Here is a 19,051-nt window from a genome sequence, read left to right on the forward strand (position 1 = left end):
TCCCCTCTATTTATTATGTTTAACCTTTTGTTTTACTTTTATTTATTCTGGATAGAGTCAGAGAAGTAGAGTGTGAAGAGGAAGACAGAGAGGGATAAAAAGAGATACCTGCTTCATTGCTTCATCATTTGTGAAGCTTCCTCCCTTTAAGTGGGGCCTGGGGGCCTGAACCTAAGTCTCTTTGAGCATGGTAACATGTGTGTTCAGCCAAGTGCACTGGCTGACTGGCTTGATTATTTGTTTGTTACCAGAGCACTGTTCAACTGTGATTTATGATGATGTTAGGAATTTAAGATGGGATCTTTGGTGCTTCAAGAATGAATTTTGTTTTTGTATAACCATTATACGATCTCCCTAGCCCCTCCCCATTTTTCCTTTCTAATTCAGAGAGGAGAAAGGGATAGAGAGAGTGGAGGGGGAGAGAGAGAGAGAGAGAGAGAGAGAGAGAGAGAGAGAGAGAGAGAAGAGAACTCTACTGTGAACCATTTCCTGGTTTTGGGGTTTTGAATCCAGACCCTTGGGCATGGTTAAGAGTACACTCTACTGGCTGAGTTATTTCCCAGCCCTCTGAGACTTCAGTAAAGACTGTCTTGACCCTCTGAAGGCTTTGTACTGCCCTTATGTTCCTTCTGGCTGTGGTGTCTCCCTAAGCTGGGCATGAAGGCTAGACAGAGGCCAAACTGTCATGGTCAATGTGTTGTTCTGGGGTGCAGCCTACAGGAACTGGGGGGGGGTGTAAATCCTCTCTGATTTTAGGCCCAAAAGGCATAGAATTGTGCTCCCTACATCAGCAGGGGAAACTTGGCAAAGCAGACTTCAGGATGGAGTCCAGGGAACTCCTGTATTATTAAAGTTCTGTATTTGGAGCTAACTACTTCCTCCAAGAGCAGGCCATCAACTCCCTCGGTGGGTAGTGTTTCTGGTTACATCAAAAAACCATTTTCTTGTTTAACAAGTTAATAGCTGGGAAGAACCACTTGGGTGGGACTTTAGCCAGAGATGTTGGAAATAAAAAAAGAAACATGACCAGTCAGTGGCAAATCCTATACAAAGTGCATGTTACCATGCCCTGGAACCCAGGTTCAAGCCCCCAGTCCCCACCTGTGGGGTGGGGGGAAGCAGGTCTGCAGGTGTCTCTCTCTCTCTCTCTCTCTTCCCTTCCCCTCAATTTCTCTCTGTCTCTAACCAAACTAAATTAAAAAAAATGGAGAAACAATGCCCCAGATTGAAAACATTCATCTTCCTGCCCCACCCTCCCCTTTACTCCTGTGAGACTGTCATGCATCAGAAAAGGCAGCAACAAGAAATGCTGGAGAGGTTGTGGGGTCAAAGGAACCCTCCTGCACTGCTCGTGGGAATGTCAATTGGTCCAACTCCTATGGAGAGCAGTCTGGAGAACTCTCAGAAGGCTAGTAGTGGACCTACCCTATGACCCTGCAATTCCTCTCCTGGGGATATGTCCTAAGAAACCAAACACACCCATCCAAAAAGATCTGTGTACCTAAGTTCATAGCAGCATGATTAGTCAAATCCTAGAAACAACCCAGGTGTCCAGCAACAGATGAGTGGCTGAGTAAGTTGTGATATATATACACAATGGAATTCTACTCAGCTGTTAAAAGGTGTTGAAGGTGTGAATTCACCTTCTTTACCTTCTCTTGGATGGAGTTTGAAGGAATCATGTTAAGTGAGATAAGCCAGAAAGAGAAGGATGAATATGAGATGATCTCACTCATAGACAGAAGTTGAAAAATAATAACAGAAGGGAAAACACAAAGCAGAACTTGGACTGGAGTTGGTGTACTGCAGCAGAGCAAAGGAGTCTGGGGTGGGGAGTAGTGTTCCAATCATGGAACATGATGACAGAGGAGGACTTGGTTATGAAGGAGGTTAGAATGTTATGTGGAAAACTGAGAAATGTTACTCATGTGCCAACTACTGTATTTTACTGTGGACTGTAAACCTAATCTCTCCAATAAAGGGGGAAAAAAGCTGTAAATATAAAGGAGATATCAGGACCAGTGACAACAAAAGCCTGTGACTACAGAGGGCTTGCTGATTGCCAGCTCATCACACACACACACACACACACACACACACACACACACACACACACACACACACACACCCTCATGCCCAGGGCAGAACCTGGTGTCAAGATGTCCAGTGTTTGCCACTCTGGCCAGTGCTCTGCTTGCCAATAATGTTTCAGTGCTTCTCCTCCCCCTCTCTTCTGGTTTTACTCCCTTTTCCTCTTGGTCAGGGAACTTGTCTCCTGGCTGCCCGTTCACAGCCTCCAATTCCCATCATCTGAGAAGTCAGAGTTTCTTTCCTAATAGATGTGTCTCAGGGGAGAGTATTGATTGGGCCCAGCTGGGTCACATGGCATCTCCAGACTAATCACTGAGGCTGACTTGCAAGGTTAGTTCAATCTGGATCATATGGTCCCTCTTTGACGGTGTGTGATTGGAAGTTGCTGAAATCCATTAATAGCAGGAATACACCACATACCAATTTATTTATTTATTCCTTAAGTTTTTTTATTTATAAAAAAGGAAACATTGACAAAACCATAGGATAAGAGGAGTACAACTCCACACATTTACCACCATCAGAACTCTGCATCTCATCACCTCCCCTGATAGCTTTCCTATTCTTTATCCCTTTAGGAGTATGGATGGGCTGAGGGTCATTATGGGATGCAGAAGGTGGAAGGTATGGCTTCTGTAATTGCTTCCCCGCTGAACATGGTCATTGACTGGTCAATCCATACTCCCAGCCTATCTCTCTCTTTCCCTAGTGGAGTGGGGCTCTGGGAAAGTGGGGATCCAGGACACACTGGTGGGGTTGTCTGTCTGGGGAAGTCTGGTTGGCACCACAGTAGCATTTGGAACCTGGTGGCTAAAAAGAGAGTTAACATATAAAGCCAAAAATGTGTTGACTAATTATGAACCTAAGGGCCGGAATAGTGCAGATGAAGAGTTGGGGGGGGTCTCTGTTTATCTAGGTCTACTAGATAGCTAGTAGTCCTATTTTAGTTCTATTCCAAAGGGCTGTGACTTTACTAGTTTTTTTTCCCCCCTGAGCCTGAAATCTGATATGCAGCTAGATCCAAGTTATTGTCTGGGAAGATGGTGTCATGGCTGGGAAAAGGACCAGAAAGCTGAATCAGGGAAGAGAGTAGCTCCCAAATATGAGAAAGGTGTATAAATATTGTTGACTCTGAACCCCATTGATTTGATCTGATCTGGGGCCCATATTCAGCTTAGGAGCCTATGTGACCTCTGCATCCCTGTAGGTCCGAGCTCATATTCTGTGGTCATGAGTAGGAACGTTCCAAGCTGCCCTGATTTCAGGACACATCTTCCTTGGGTGGAGCATAGAGTATGTTGTCCATCCTCCCTTCAGAGGATGAAACATTCTCTACCGTTGTTGATCCATGTTGGGGGCAAGGTCCTATGGGGGTCCACAAAGGGGTATGTTCTGTTGTTCCTGATAGAGATGACTGGTAATATTAGGGAGAGGGATGTATTCAAGGTCTAGGCACATCATGTCTGTTTGGGAATCTCAGGACTCCCTGACTAGGGCCCCAGCTGATGGGGTGGTCTGATAGTGACTAAAGAGTCATCATTAAAGTATGTCAGTCTCTTGTCCTTATTCAGCTTTTGCAGTCTTTGCTTTGATAAGGTTAGCTTTGGAATGAGTGAGGGAAGTGGAATAGGAAGTAGGTGAGGAGGGTATCTAAGTCTAAGTAGACACTATTTCATTACGAACTTTATACTGACTCACTGCAGACTACTGTGTACTTTTGCTCTCAGGTATATATTTTGCCCTAATTTATGGATACATGTGAACATATGCTCTATCTCATGGGACCTGGTCTGTATCTAGGTTTTGGGACTTTGTTAGGAAGTGAACCACCTGGAATGGAATTAGAGAATCCTATGAAAGGAATGGTCTCACCTGAGTAATGAGGGTAAAGGGTTGACATTCCACTCCTGATGTCTCTGGACACAGTCTGAAGTGAAGCATGCTGAGGTGGTACTTGTTACGTTGATTAGGTTGGGATCAGCGGATGCAATATCATTTGGCATGAATTGAGAGAAGCATGCAGGAAAGTGAGCCCCACCCTAGAGGTTCCAGGACTGGGGGAAATGTAGGCTCTATAGAGGAAGCGGGAGGTTTCTGTTGTCTTAGCGTTTAAGAAGGCAATAGATAGTTATTGCTATAATCATATTATTTGGCAATTGGGTTCACTTTGAAAAATCCCTTTGTTAGGATTTACTGTATCATACACAACATTGCCATAATTTATGTCCTTTGACATTATTTGTATATAGCTATGCCACCCATTACTTCTGTTCTCCCTGGTCTAAGCTTTTAAGAGAGTCAGCATACCAAGGACTCAGTGTATGGTCTGTGCATTAAAAAGTTTGAGACATTCAATCATTTTTCCCCTCTCATATTAATTAAATAGTAATTCATATGACTACAAGTCAATAGAAGTGTACATAAACACCATCCCCACCACCAAAAGGCTGTGTCCCATCCCCACCCCCCCCCCAATTTTTTTGTCTCCAGGGTTATTGCTGGGGTTCGATGCCAACACTACAAATCCATTGCTTCTGGTGGACATTTTTTTTTTTTTTTGATAGGACACAGGGAAATTGAGAGGGGAGAGGGAGATACAGAGGGAGAGAGAAAGATAGACACCTGTGGACCTGCTTTGCCACTTGGGGGCTTGCACCTGGATTTTTGTGTATGATAATGTGTGCGCTCAACCTGGTGCACCATTGCCCAGCCATAGCCTATTTCATATTCTGAATATCTCCAGATTCCACTTATATGATTCCACATAAGTGAATTCACACACTTCTTTCACTTTAGGTGATGTTTTGAGGTTCCTCCATGCTGCAGTTTGTGTCCCTATTCCACTACCTTTGATTGCTTCACAGTGGGCTAGCATAGGGCTATTGTGCTGATCCATTCATCTGGGATAGACACTTGAGTTGTCCCCAACTTTTGGCCATCATGAGTACTGCTGTTCTGAAGGCCAGTGTACAGGGTTTTGTTTCAACACCTGTTTTCAGTTCTCTTGGGGATACTTGCCTGACCATATGGTATTTCTATGTTTGATTTGTTGAGGACATGCCAAATTGTTGCTCACAGCAGCTGCCCCATCTCACGCCCGACACTGCCCTGCTCTTATTGACCTGGCATCTTTACACACTTTGCTGGGATTTGTCTGGGCGGACAAGATTTCCTTCCATTGCCTTGGAGACAGCCACTCAGAATCTTTTGTTTGACAAGAGCTGTTTTGCTAGCAGTCCAAGGGAATGTACTGATGGGAGAGGGCTAGGGACACCTTGTTCTAGCCAAGATCTGTCTCTCAGGGGCCTTCTGGAGAGCATCCATTAAGCCTTGCCACTTAACTTAGAGGATGTAGTGACAATGGGTAGGGCATTGTGTAGGCCCAGTAGGAGGGGAGTCATGTGGGATGGGGTTGGGGGAGGGAGGCTTCTAATTAGGGAAGGTGGAGACTTAAAAAAGTGCTGTCTTCAATGGCTCTGCCCTCAACTCAAAGACTACCCAATTCTAGTAATGTTTTTAAACCCCTGGGGGAAATCACTGAGGAACTAGGATGCTGTTTATAGTGTCTCAATTAGGCTGGTCATGCTTGTGAGTTGATAAGACAGTGAAGGCAACATTTTGGGCTTGCTCTAGACATCTATTCACATAAATTTTGGCTACTAAGCCACTACTATGGATGCTCAGGCTTGGGGCTGTGAATGAGACTGAGTCAACTGTGGACTTTGTCCTTTGGGGCACTTTCTTGTGAGTCACTCTGTAGTGGACGGTCAGTCATAGCTTTTTGCTCAGGGTTGGCATCTACCCCAGGAGGTTGGATTACAATTTCAGTGCATAAGAAGTTGAGGTATAGAAGAAGAGGGTTTTTTGTTGTTGTTGTTGTTGTTGTTGTTGTTGTTTTGACAATCGTTTAAGCTACTTGTGAAGGTTAGTGTGTGTAGCTTTACTTTTGCTGCAAGAGTAGAAAGAGCTGTGGAAAGCAGGACACTAAGTTAGGGAAGGAGAAAGAACAGGCTGTTTCAATGAGAATGCTTTTGGCTGCAAGTGAGTGCAACATAACTGGCTGAACCATGAAGGAAAGTGCATTAATGCACATGGTGGGAAAGCCATGCATAGTTCATCCCCAAAGCTGTCTTCTCTTTGCTCTTCTCAAACGGACTGGCTTCTGCATGGCCTCAGCTGTGAAGTTCTGCATGGGGGGGAGGGAGGTGTGTGTGGGGGAGTGTCTCATACAGACAAGATCAATAGGAGGTTGGAGGGGGCCCTTTCTGCCTTGTGTCTTTCCTCCTCCTCCTCCTCCTCCTCCTCCTCCTCCTTCTTCTTCTTATTGGCTAGAGACAGAGAAAAATTGAGAGGGAAGGAGGAGATAGAGAGAGGGAAAGAGACAGAGAGACACCTGCAGCCCTGCTTCACCACTCATGAAGCTTTCCTTCTGCTGGTGAGGACCAGGGGCTTGAACCTGGGTCCTTGAACACTATTAATGTGTACACTTAACCACGTGTGCCACTGCCTGACCCTTGTGTTTCTTTTTCCAAGAGACTCATCATCTAGCTTTTACATTTAGCCCACGAATCACTCACTGTACATTAATTTCTGTTGGGACCTGGGTTCATCATTTATTTATTTATTTTTTTGCCATCAGGGTTACTGCTGAAACTGAGTGCCTGCACTACAAATCCCAGCAGCTATTTTTTCCATTTTTTCCCATTCTATTTTTATTTGACAGGACAAAGAGAAATTGAGAGGGGGAAGGGAGGTAGAAGGGAGAGAGAAAGATAGACACCTGCAGGACTGTTTTACCACTCATGAAGTATCATTCCTGCAAGTGGAGATAAGGGCTAGAACCCGGGTCCTTATGCATGGTGATAAGTGTGCTTAACCAGTTGCACCACTGCCCAGGCCCCTGGGTTCATCATTTTTCTCTACAGAGCTTTAGTTATTCAACACCATTTGTTAAACAAAACAAGACAAAACAAAACTTCCCTTTCCCTATTGACATCTTTGTCAAAAATCAATCTTAAGGCGGCCAATTGATAGCTCTCCTAGTAGAGCTCACATGTTAACATGCTTAAAGACTTCTGATCCTCACCTGGGGGTTGCTTCATGAATGGAGTAATGCTGCAGCCATTCTCCTTTCTGTCTCTCACCTCTATTAAAAGAAAAAAAAAGAGGAAATGGTTACTGAAAATGGTGGCACCATGGCATCAAGTCCTGGTAATAATCCTGGTGGTAAAGTAAAGATCTGTCACATACAGACTGGGGAAGTGTTACATCAGTTTATGCAAGAGACCTTCATGTCTGAGATACCACTATAAGCCAGAGTTGAGCAGTGCTCTGGTGAAACAAACAAATCAACAGCTCATGTGTGTGTGCATCAGTTACTGGACTCTGTTCTACTGCCCTATGCACACCATCGTCACTGATGCCACTGTAGAGTGAGACTTCATGTCAGGTCATGTAAGACCTCTGACTTCGTTCTTTTGCTGCTCTTCTACAGACAAGTGGGCATTACACCTGCTTCCTGCCTCGCTCACCAGGGCTACCTCAAATGCCTGCTCAGCCCCACTGCCTGCCAGGAGAGAGGTACCACAGGGCTGCCCTAGGCCATCAGGATCTCCCTTGGGAAGGGACTGGGTCACTTTTGGTTAAATTCTGTGGATGAGAGTTGAGTATCTGAACCAGAAAAAGAAGCAAGTGGAGGCACTAAGCTGCTGGGTGGGAGGAGGGCAGGGAGTTAAGCTTCCCAGGAAGAAGGGGGGCAGATTTTAGGGTAAGAAGCTCACTGTATGTACCAAACTGTGCAAGAAGATTCAATGGAATAATGATAATAATAGTTTACTTATTCATTTCTGTGAGAGAGGGTGAGAGCCAGACCCTCACCAGGGATGGAACTCTGGGCCTCATGCTTCAGATCAGATGCTCTACGTCCTAAGTCACATGAACTGAGCTTCTAATAATGAGAGAAGAAACACAAGGAGACACATAAACAAGAACTAAAGGGACAGGCAGTTGACTTCAGTTAATTCTGAATTTCGCTAATCACCAATGACAGTGATAAAGGTGACATTGTGGCCATAATGACAAGGAGGCTTATGCACGGCACAGAGAGTAAGGACCTGTGAGATGGACCCCACCCCCAACAAGACTCCTGAGCCTGAGTGGCTTGTGAGGTCCCCCTAGGTGCCACCAGGCCACCGCCACGCTAGATTTGGGCGGTGGGGTGTGGGTCCTAGAGCTGTGCACTCTGACTGAGCTCATCTCATTGTTTGTTCTTGAAAACATGAGGATGGGCAGGAGTTCCTGGGTTGCTCAAGTATTTCTTGGGACAGCCTCACACCACTCCTTATGGTACATGTGGTTTGGAGGCTGGCTCCACAGAGGGATGGGATTCAGTAATAAATCACTCAAGTGCCTGGCTGCTGGGAGGCACAGATCCGTGGGCTTGAACTCCCAGGCTCCTCCTCCTTGTCCTCAGTAGCTCCATCTGCCCAGTCTGTTTGTCAGCTCCTCTGACTTCCTGTTGGGCCTGTCCCCCCACTTACAGACTCAATTCCTCTCTAGCAGAGAGGAGCGAGGCTTTGAGAGTTTCTACTTCTCAGATGCTGTGCGAGTGTGCATGCACAGAACAGCCTGAAGCCCCTCTGAACTATCTTCATGGATTGCTCTCCCCTCACCTCCTTCTGCCCAGGCAGTGTGGCTAAATCTGGGCAAGACTTGACTTGGCAGCATGCGTAAGGTGCCATGTATCTGAAACTTGAGTCCAACTCCAGCCTGAGGAACTGCTTGCCAAGGCTCCATGTGCCTTCTAGAAGCTCCGTGGCTGGGAACCCTGGACTCTCCCTCCTCTGGCCCCTTAAGTGGAGCAGATCGAAAGCTCTAGAGAAAGCAGACCAGATGCTAAGTTCAAACACACAGGGTGTCCCCTTTCTGAGCCTCAGTTTCCTTATCTGTCACATGCAAACGCTGACCTTTGCAGCAATGAATAAGGAGTGGGCAGAGCTGTCACCACCATAAGTACTTTGCATTTTCAGAAGGAAGAGGGCTGCTGTGGGAAGGGATACTGGATCCACAGAGGCTCCAATTTGGCCAGGTAGGGGAGTGGGACCAAAGGCATGCCCCTGGATGGGTAAGAGGTCTGTTTTCTTTGACAGTCAGGTGTCCAGAGTCTTGAGTTCAGCTCCAAGCCTTCAGCTAGCCTGGAATCTTCAGGGTAGACACAATGGACAGACTGGCTTTCCAAGCCAAGGCGGAGAGTGGCGGGTGAGTAATAGCGCATTCTTCCCTCTAAGTGGAGGGGCCAGACCTATGGCGTACTCATCAGCAAACATGTGGTGTGTTGGGAAACCCAACTCCACAGAGACTGCTGCTCCCAGAAGGAGGGGGAGAATGAGGATTATCTCTGGTCTAAAAGTCCCGTCCCCTGGTGGCTTGGGGAGTTGAGACAGTGGGATGGGAATTGATGGATGAGGGCAGCCATGTCTTCCCTGGGCTTTGGGATGTACAAATTTGGGGCAGCATCCCTGTAGATCTGACAGGTGCCTGCTCAGGGTAGTTGGGGGGACTCTGCCATGAGGAATAGATGTTTTGAATGTCTGTCTTCAGGGATTCTTGGAGTGTGTGTGTGTGTGTGTGTGTGTGTGTGTGTGTGTGTGTGTGTGTATTTGCCACAAAGATTATCTTTGGGGCTTGGTACCTGCATAACAAATCCATGCTCCTGGCAGCCATTTGTTTTTTTATTTTACCTGATAGGACAGAGAGGAGAAATTGAAAGGGGAAGGGACAACAGAGAGGAATAGAGTCAGAGCGATACCTGCAGCACTGCTACTCTGCTTGTGAAGCTTCCCCCCATAGGTGGAGACTAGAGGTTGAACCTTAATTCTTGCACATTGTAATGTATGTGCTTAACTAGATGTATCACCAACCAACCAACTCCTAGACTCCTGGTTCTTGAGTAGTGAGACTTTGAAGACCAACAGAGGTCACCTTGCTAGCCCTCCTGCCCCCCAGCCCTCCCCTTCAAATCATTCTTCTTTTTTTTTTATTTCTTTATTGGGAAATTAATGTTTTACATTCAACAGTAAATACAATAGTTTGTACATGCATAACATTCCCCAGTTTCCCATTTAACAATACAACCCCCACTATGTCATTTATCATCCTTCATGGACCTGTATTCTCCCCACCCACCCACCCCAGAGTCTTTTACTTGGGTGCAATATGCCAATTCCATTTCAGGTTCTATTGTATTTTCTTTTCTGATCTTGTTTTTCAACTTCTGCCTGAGAGTGCGATCACCCCATATTCATTCTCAAATCATTCTAATACCTAAAGGCCAGAGAGGAGGAGGCCATAAGGCTATTTGAAGATTCCAAACCAAGATCCCATTTCTTGTCCTAGTCTTAGTGGGGGGGGGGGGCTTATAAGTTCTTGGTGACTGGGAGGTCTACCCTCTGAAATTCTGCCCCTGAACATATCTTCCTGAACTGCAAACTGAATGAGGACACTCCCATGCCTGCCAATCTTTTTTTTTTTTAATATTTACTTTATTTATTTATTCCCTTTTGTTGCCCTTGTTGTTTTATTGTTGTAGTTATTATTGTTGTTGTCGTTGTTGGATAGGACAGAGAGAAATGGAGAGAGGAGGGGAAGACAGAGAGGGGGAGAGAAAGATAGACACCTGCAGACCTGCTTCACCGCCTGTGAAGTGACTCCCCTGCAGGTGGGGAGCCGGGGTTCGAACCGGGATCCTTATGCCGGTCCTTGTGCCTTGCACCACCTGCGCTTAACCCGCTGCACTACCGCCTGACTCCCAGCTGCCAATCTTTAATGGTTCCCTAGTGCCTTTGGAGAAACTCTGCAAGATAGGTGCTTCCAGATCTGGCGTCTGCCTTCTCCTCTGCCACCACCTGCCGTTGCACAGGACCAGCTGGAGACATCTCTGGTCTCCTGCATTTGCACATGCTGTTCCCACTCCTCAGATGCACTTCCTCCCTGGCTCCCGCTGGCCTCCTTTGACCCCTTAGACTCCATCACTCCTTCCTCTGAGCTCCCAGAGCTATGGCAAATTCCTCTATTAGCACTTAGCTCATCGAATTAGAATTATTTGTTGATGTCTCTCTTCTCCCCAGGGTAGGGAGCACGTGTCTGGTGCATCTTTCTACACTGCCTCCCTCCACTGTGCCTATCAGAGTGTCTGACCAGCTAGGCGCAGCCTGCGTTTGCACCGTGAATGACCGAAGGGTTCATTCATCCCCACGAACTTCTCCCCCTCGAGCTGTGCCTGGCACATCACCATCTGCAAGCCCTGCTTTGCTGCTCCTAGCTCCTGTTTTCCTTTGCTGTTCTACAGCTGGGGCCTTTCTTCTCTCTCCAACAGCTGGCCCATCCCTGCAGGGGCCAATCAGGGTCTCAGCCTGGGGAATTTAAAGAGCCAGTGCTCAGAAGTGCAGGTGACTCAACCTCCCATGAGGTGGGCTGTGGTTCTGTCCTCACCCAAGTCTGGGTGGATGGCTGTTACCATATGCCCTGAGACTGGCCACCCTCCAGAGACCACTGGCCCTGGTTTCCAGCCCTCCTTGTAAAGTCCTGGTGGTGGACTGGGGAGACATCATACTGATTCTGCAAAAAAGACTTTATGCCTGCATCTCCTAAGTCCCAGGTTCAAACCCCCACACCACCATAAGCCAGAGCTGAGCTGTGCCTTGGGAAATATAACTAACTAACCAAATAAATAAAGTACTGGTGCTGGTCTAGAACTGAGTCCCTGAGGATGTGGGTCAGCCTTTTCCTTCTCCCCATGGCCAATGCCTTGTATACCTGTGAGCCTACTCAGGTGTCAGTGTACCATTGGGTGCCAGCATGGATGGGCACCAGGTCACTGCTGTCGCAGAGTTCATAGTCTAGGTGGCAGGGGTAGAGATGGCATTGGCTGTATAGTTTGCTCAGTGCTGGGACAAGGGTCAGATGAAGGGCCAAGAGAGCCATGGGGAGTGTTGAAAGGAAACTGGGAGGTATGGGCTGAGTGCTCTGGAGGGTCAGGGACTAAGGGTCCACAGCTGTGTCCTGGGGTGAGGCAGCAAGATCTTTTCAAAGGAGGGGGCTCTCCAGCCATGCAGACCTACAAATGCTGTCTCTTTCATTATTCAGGCAACACATGGTGAGCTCCACCACGTACCAGCGACTGAACAGGGAACTGGGCATGTGTGTGTGTGTGTGTGTGTGTGTGTGTGTGTGTGTGTGTGTGAGGGGGGTAAGACCCAGCTCTGCCCTCCAGGAGCTCACAGGCCTGTGGGTAGAGGAGTGGGTATGTGTCATCAGCTCACAGGCCATAGGTATGATGGTGGGGGAGAACCTCTTTGTTAGGGAGGGCCAGCAAAATGGAGTCCCCCCCTCCACCCCCCCCCATCCCAGCACCTTCATGCAATGCCAGGGATCTGTCTGGCTAGGCAAGCAGGTGATTGGCATTGCTGGTCCTCTGCCATCACTGGGTGACCTGTGACACTGTTTGATGACACTCAGGAGAGGCAGCAGAGCCCAGGGTGCCTTTGGACTCTTCCTAGATCTGGCCTCTAACCCTGCCACTACCAGTTGTCAAGTGGTTGTGGGCAGAAGACTTACCCCTTCTGAGTGTCAGTTTGCTCATCTGTAAAATAGGCTTCTAGAGCTGCAGTGAGCATTCAAAGGACTTACTATGTGAAAATGCTTAGCACGAGTAGGGGTTCCACTTCCGGTGTTTAAACACAATTACAGTACTAATTACTGTTAAGTGGGAAGCACACAGATGTGGAGGCCCTGGAGGGAGAGAGAGAGAGATGAAAATGACAGGGAGAAATGAGGTAGGGTGGTGGTATACCCAGTTGAGCACATACACCACCATATGCAAGGACCTGGGTTCAAGCCCCTGGTCCCTACCTGCAGGCGGGAAACCTCATAAACAGTGAAGCAGGTCCGCAGGTGTCTCTCTGTCTCTCCCCTTCTCTATCTCTCCTTTCCCTCTCAATTTCCTTCTGTCCTATGGAACAAACTGATGAAGAGAGAATGGAGAGAATTTTAGAGGGTTGAGCAGAGGGAGCCACTGTTAACAGTCAAGGACGCCCTGGCCTGGGCCACGTGGGGGGGGGGGGTTGCTGGGGCCCTGGCGCCGCCCGGCGCCCCGCCCTCCGCCCCCACCCCCAGGCTCAGGTGCCCGCCCTGTCGGGTGCATCCCAATTCATCGCTGGCCTGGCCGCCGCCCCAGCTGCCTCCTGCCGTCCGCCCAGCGTCCTCCCCTAACCTCGGGTCTGGACCAAGGAGCCACGGGGCCGGGAAACTTTGAGTCACGGGGGAGCTGGTGGTGGACAGAGGAGGCGGGCCCGTGACCCTGAACGGGGTGGGCTTTAGGACCCGCCTCGGAGTCCCTGCAGGGGGACCGCGCCCCAACCCGTCCTGTGCGCTCACCAGCTGTAGCGGCGCGTCGGTTCCGTCCAGCAGCCGCGGCGGGCACATTGGTGCGCACCAGGACTCACTCACTCGGGAGCATCGGGGCGCATTGGGGCGCATTTGCGCGCCGCCACCGCGCCACGCTCGGTCTCTGCAGGGAGCCCTGCACCATGCGGGGGGCACCGCTCCTGCAGCTGCTGCTGGCCGTCTGCCAGGCCACGGCTGGGGCTGGGGCTCCTGGGCTGGCGCTGCCCCCCTCCAAGGGGGACGCCACCCTGGCCTTCGTCTTCGACATCACTGGCTCTATGTGGGACGACCTAATGCAGGTGATCGACGGCGCCTCACGCATCCTACAGCGCAGCCTGGACGGCCGCGGCCAGGCCATCGCCAACTACGCGCTGGTACCCTTCCACGACCCAGGTAGCGTCCCCCGGCACCGCCTGCCCGGCCTCACCTGGATGCCCGAGGGCCATGCGGCGCCGAAGGACCCGGCACTGCCACCCCTGCCCCACCCCTCTCCACCCCCCTTCCCTGCTTCCTGCCCGCAGGGCTGTTGCATCCTAGCTTCCCTGGCTTCGTGGTGGAGAGCTGGTGCAAAGCGTTCAAATGCCTCGCAGGCACCCCCCGGTGGGCTTCCTTCTGACTCTCTTGAGCCCCACTTCCCCTATTTGTTGACAAGACGTGAAAACTACCTCCCTGACACGCAGAGGCACCAAAATGATGCCCAGAGTCTGACGTGCCCGAGTCAGGTGAACCCACCGCTTTCGCCCCTCACTTGTTCTAGGGAAACAGCTCTTGCTCTGTCCAGGCACATTCCTCCTTTATCCCTTCTTCATCCTCCTGGGGTGCCCTTCCTTTAGGCTCATGTGGGGTGTTAGTACGGAGAGGAGTCCCTGGGAGACCTCATGGGGGGGGTTTGACAATGGGCATCTCCAAATTGTATGTAGCTGGACCATTTTTCTTTCAATATTTTAAATGAAAGAAAGTCACATATGAAAAAAGGGTCTACGGCCATACCACCCTGAACACACCCAATCTCGTCTGAAAAAAGAAAAGGAAAAAAAAAAAAAGGAAAGAAAGTCAAACTTGCAGCAAAATTGTGTGTGTGTGTGTGTGTGTGTGTGTGTGTGTGTGAGGGGATGTACACCAGCGTGTCCGCCACCTTGTCTAGGATTAAAACTTAGCTGCTTGCTTTATTGAATATTTGTCCACCTCTCTACCCAGACGGTATTTATTATTATTATTATTTTTCTGATAGCGGGAGAGAGAGGAGTGAGTGAGTGAGGGAGAAGGGGAGGGAGGGAGAGAGATAGGAGACCACAGCACCAAAGGTTACTTCAGTGTAGTGAGGGCTGGACTTGAACTTCGGTGGTGCATATAGCAAAGCAGCACACTAACTAAGTGAGCTATATTGCCAGCCCAGAAGGACACTGTTATAAAGTCAAATTTGTACATACATACATACAGTCAAGCTCCTTGCAGAAGTGTGCTGAGAAGTATCTTATGTTGAGATTTTACATTGCACACAATGATTCAAGGCTGTCTGAGCTAGTAAGCCCTTCTAGAAAATGTTGCCTTTTTTCAACTGCAGCCTCATCACAGGTGGGGGAGAACTAGGTGGTAGGTATGGCCTAATTTTATGCAGACCTCAGGCTGAGTTTGTCCTCAGGGGCTTAGGGGGTCCCTCAGTCTCTAGGAATTCTGGGCTGTGCAGCTGAAACCTCAGAAGCTAGGAGCTAGAATTTCTGGCAATGTCCAAAGAACAGCTTCCACTCCTGGTCCAAAGCAACTAGGCTGGGGGTGCGGGGGATAGTGATGATGTGCGACAAGGTGTGTCCTGGAGCTTCAGCTAGGACATGCACCCTGCCTTCAGCTCCCTTTCCAGATCCTGCTTGAACTTCCAAAGGCATCACACTGAGGGAGCTTGGAGAACATCTTATTTCACCTCCACCCTTTTCTCTTGCAATTAGGGAGACTGAGGTTCAAGATCCTGATGAGCCTTAGCCAAGGCTACCTGCTATGTTAATGTGCTTTCTGATTCATAACTCCTGTTTATCTGAAATGTTGGGCTGTAGCTGCAGGGCAGGGTAGCAGCCTGCTAGAACCATAGTACCTCCAGAACTTTGGCAGGGGCACCTTAAGCTACTCCTCTTTGCCCCCCCCCAAAAAAAAAAAAAACCCCAAACCAAAAACTTTTGGCCATCAGGGTTGAGTAGAAGGAGCCACAAAAGCTGCTGCTGCTTCTCTTTCTCACCCTCTTCCTCCTCCTCATTCAAGATTTACTCATTCAATGATAGGAGACAGAAAGAGAAGCAGAACGTCACTCTGGCATAAATGATGCCAGGGAGCGAACTCAGAGCCACATGCTTGACAGTCAACTTTAACCACCATGCCACTGCCTGGACTGGGGCCCTCAGCTTCTTGAAGTCCCCTAGTCCCTCTCCAGAGCTTTGCCTCTCCTCTTAGGGTGCTGGGTTCTAGCCTTTAGGAAATAATAATGATAATAATAATAATAATAATAATAATAATAATATCCTTTGCCTCTATGACTCCATTCCCCACCTTTTAGATACCCCCTGGCCGGAAGACAGAAAGGGACCTCAAGGTCTATTGCACAGTCCCATGAGGCTCTCAGGGTGCAGGGGGCAGTGTTCACACCAAGGATAGGACAAAATTTCACCTGTTGTCTCTCATGGCCCCTCCTGGCTGGGGGCTAAAGGCTCCCTTCAGAAGTAACCATGGGGCAGTACTTGGAGAACATGAATCTGTGTTGACTGACTTTGACTATGTGCTTGGCTCAGGCTGGATACTGGGAATCCAGTGGGTGCTCCTGAGCTCACTGGGTTCTTTGGACATTGATAGGAGGAGGGTTTGGGTGGCTGATATGTGGGGACAGGTGTGGGGACAGGGAGTCGGGGCATGTGAGGGGATGAGATGGGAAAATGGGGAGAGGCAGATGGATCTGGGCAGTGGCTTCAGGACTGAGGTTTGGCAGCACTTCTGTTTCCTTCTATGGGCTGTGAGCAGCCCCTGTTGTATTTCAGCAGAGATTAGAACTGTGGTTTAGTTTTGTCTGTGTCTTTTAATGGAATTCTCTTTGATAGAAGAGCCTGAGAAGCAGAGGGTTTAACTGACTTGGGAGGGTCTTCTTGAAAGAATGCTAGAGATTTGTCTTTACAGGGCATGTATTGGTGGTTCTGGATGACTTGCTTAGAAATAAATCAAGGATCTGGGCTTTGTAAATAATTTTTTCCTTATTTTTAAATGAAAAGAGTGGCATATTCCCAAGTTAGAAAGTTAACATTTTGCTAATGGCTTCATTTTGGCAAAAATTTTAGGCTGTTTTCAGTTTTCCTCTATTAAGACCCTGTGAAAAACACTCTTGTATATAAATCTCTTGTCTTTGATTGGCTTTTCCATCAGATTAAATTTCTTGAAGTGGAATTCCTCGGCCATGTTTAACACACTGAGTGGGTGGGCAACCCTTCAAACTGCCTTTCTAGAATATTCCAGGAGTATAAACTTATGTCAGAAACATCCAAGGGGCTGAATTCAGATAAGCTGTTTCAACATTGGAAATGAAGATAAAAATACTTTGCCCCCTAATTCAAGAGGTGGAAAATGGTATTTTCTGGTTTCAATTTCCAGTGAGATTTAATGAGTTTTCAAGTATTCACTCAACTTTTGGGGTTTTTTTGAGGGGGTGTTAATTTCTTCTTCCTTCCTTCTTTTATTTATTTATTTATTTATTATTTATTTTTAACTCTTTTTTTTTTTTTTTTTTTGTCTCCAGTCACTGGGGCTCAGTGTCGGCACTATGAACCAACCATTTCTGGCAAGCATTTTTTCCTTTTTAAAAAATTAGATAGGATAGAGAGAATTTCAGAGAAAATGGGGGGACAGAGAGAAAGATAGACACCTGTAGACCCTATTTCACTACTTGTGAAGCAGTCCCCCTGCAAGTGGGGAGCTGGGGCTTCAACCCAGGTCTATACTCCTATCCTTTTTGTGTGTGTGCCTGGCATTTCTCCCTTCCTTCTTTCCTTCCTTCCTTCCTTCCTTCCTTCCTTCCTTCCTTCCTTCCTTCCTTCCTCAGTTCTGGTTTATGATGGTGCAGGGGATTTAATCTGGGACTCTGGAGCCTCAGGCATGAGAGTCTCTTTGCATAACCATTGTGCTATCTCCCTTGCTTGGGGGGGGGTGTTAATTTCTTATTTTATAAATTGTCTGTTCCTTTGCTTGTGTTTCCACTGGTGTTTTAGAGGTTTTCTTACCAGTCAATATGATAAGATTGATGATATATTTAGATGATTTTTATTTATATGTGGTCAGTACTTTTTTTTGCTTATTTAATATATTGATGTTTGGCGGTTTTAAATGTTTATGTAGCAAATTATATTGATTTCTTCCATTTGTAATTTTATTTTACTTATTGCGTTAGAAGATTTTGTTTTCTGTAAAAAATCAGGTTTATGTTCTAAATCTTTTCATTTGTCTTTCTTGCCTCATGTTTTGTTCTTTCACTTGGAAAGAAAAAAATTGCTGCATGATGTACAATGAATAATGTAATTCTAGAAAGGGATAATTAATTATTTATGTACATTTTATTGAAGAAACCCTTCTTTTTGATTTATTTGGATCCTTCTTTTAACTCAGATTTCTTTATTAAGACTACATCTGGCCCTTGAGACAACAGCTGTCTTGTAAGACAACATTTTCTTCCACAGAAATTAAATTACAAACAAAAAACAAATGAAAATTTATCTAGGATTTCAATTTTGTCCCATTATATAGCAAGTCTTATACCAGCAATACATACATTTTTTTCACCTCTGTATTTGTACTTTATTGTTCACCCCATGGTGTATATTTATTGATAGAAGTACAGTGGTTCAGGAGGTGGTGCAGTGGATAAAGCATCGGACTCTCAAGTATGAGGTCCTGAGTTCAATCCCTGGCAGCACATGTACCAGAGTGATGTCTGGCTCTTTCTCTCTCCTCCTATATTTCTCATTAATAAATAAAATCTTTAAAAAAAGAAAAAAGAAGTACAAGTAAATCGACATTAACAGTATACTACAGGTCTTATAAATCATGCAAAGGTGACATTACATCATCTAAAGATGGTTGACAAACTATATTTATTTGATAGAGACAGTCAGAAATCAAGAGCAAAGGGGGAGATAGAAGGAAGAGAGATGGAAAGTTACTTGCAGACCTGCTTCACCACTCCCAAAGCTTTCCCCTTGCAAGTGGAGACCAGAGGCTTGAACCTGGGTCCTTGTGCACTGTAACATGTGTGCCACTTGGTTGAGTCCATTATACCTGTAAAGAGTATGTCCCACCCAACACCGAGGACATCAATAATAATTACTACAACAATAAAACAACAAGGGCAACAAAAGGGAATAAATATAATAAAATTAAAAAAGAGTATATACATTCTTCACCAAGCTTTACAATATCTACCAAGCGTGGTCCCCACCTGTAGGGGAGTCGCTTCATAAGCGGTGAAGCAGGTCTGCAGGTGTCTGTCTCTCCCCCC

General features: G+C 47.2%; 1 protein-coding gene across 4 annotated transcripts in view; it reads left to right on the forward strand.

The window, feature by feature from the left end:
* Positions 1–13,462: 13,462 nt before the first annotated feature.
* HMCN2 (hemicentin 2) overlaps positions 13,463–19,051 on the forward strand; it is a 167,707-nt gene continuing 162,118 nt past the window's right edge. The window contains exon 1 of one of the 4 annotated variants that reach the window (XM_060200391.1): positions 13,463–13,926. In XM_060200391.1, coding sequence (XP_060056374.1) covers positions 13,677–13,926 — 250 coding nt within the window. In that variant the 5' untranslated portion in view covers positions 13,463–13,676. The remainder of the gene's footprint in view (positions 13,927–19,051) is intronic. The other 3 variants (XM_060200392.1, XM_060200389.1, XM_060200390.1) reach the window with 3 other exon arrangements.

This window comes from Erinaceus europaeus, chromosome 10, assembly GCF_950295315.1.
Source record: "Erinaceus europaeus chromosome 10, mEriEur2.1, whole genome shotgun sequence".
Lineage (NCBI taxonomy): Eukaryota > Metazoa > Chordata > Mammalia > Eulipotyphla > Erinaceidae > Erinaceus > Erinaceus europaeus.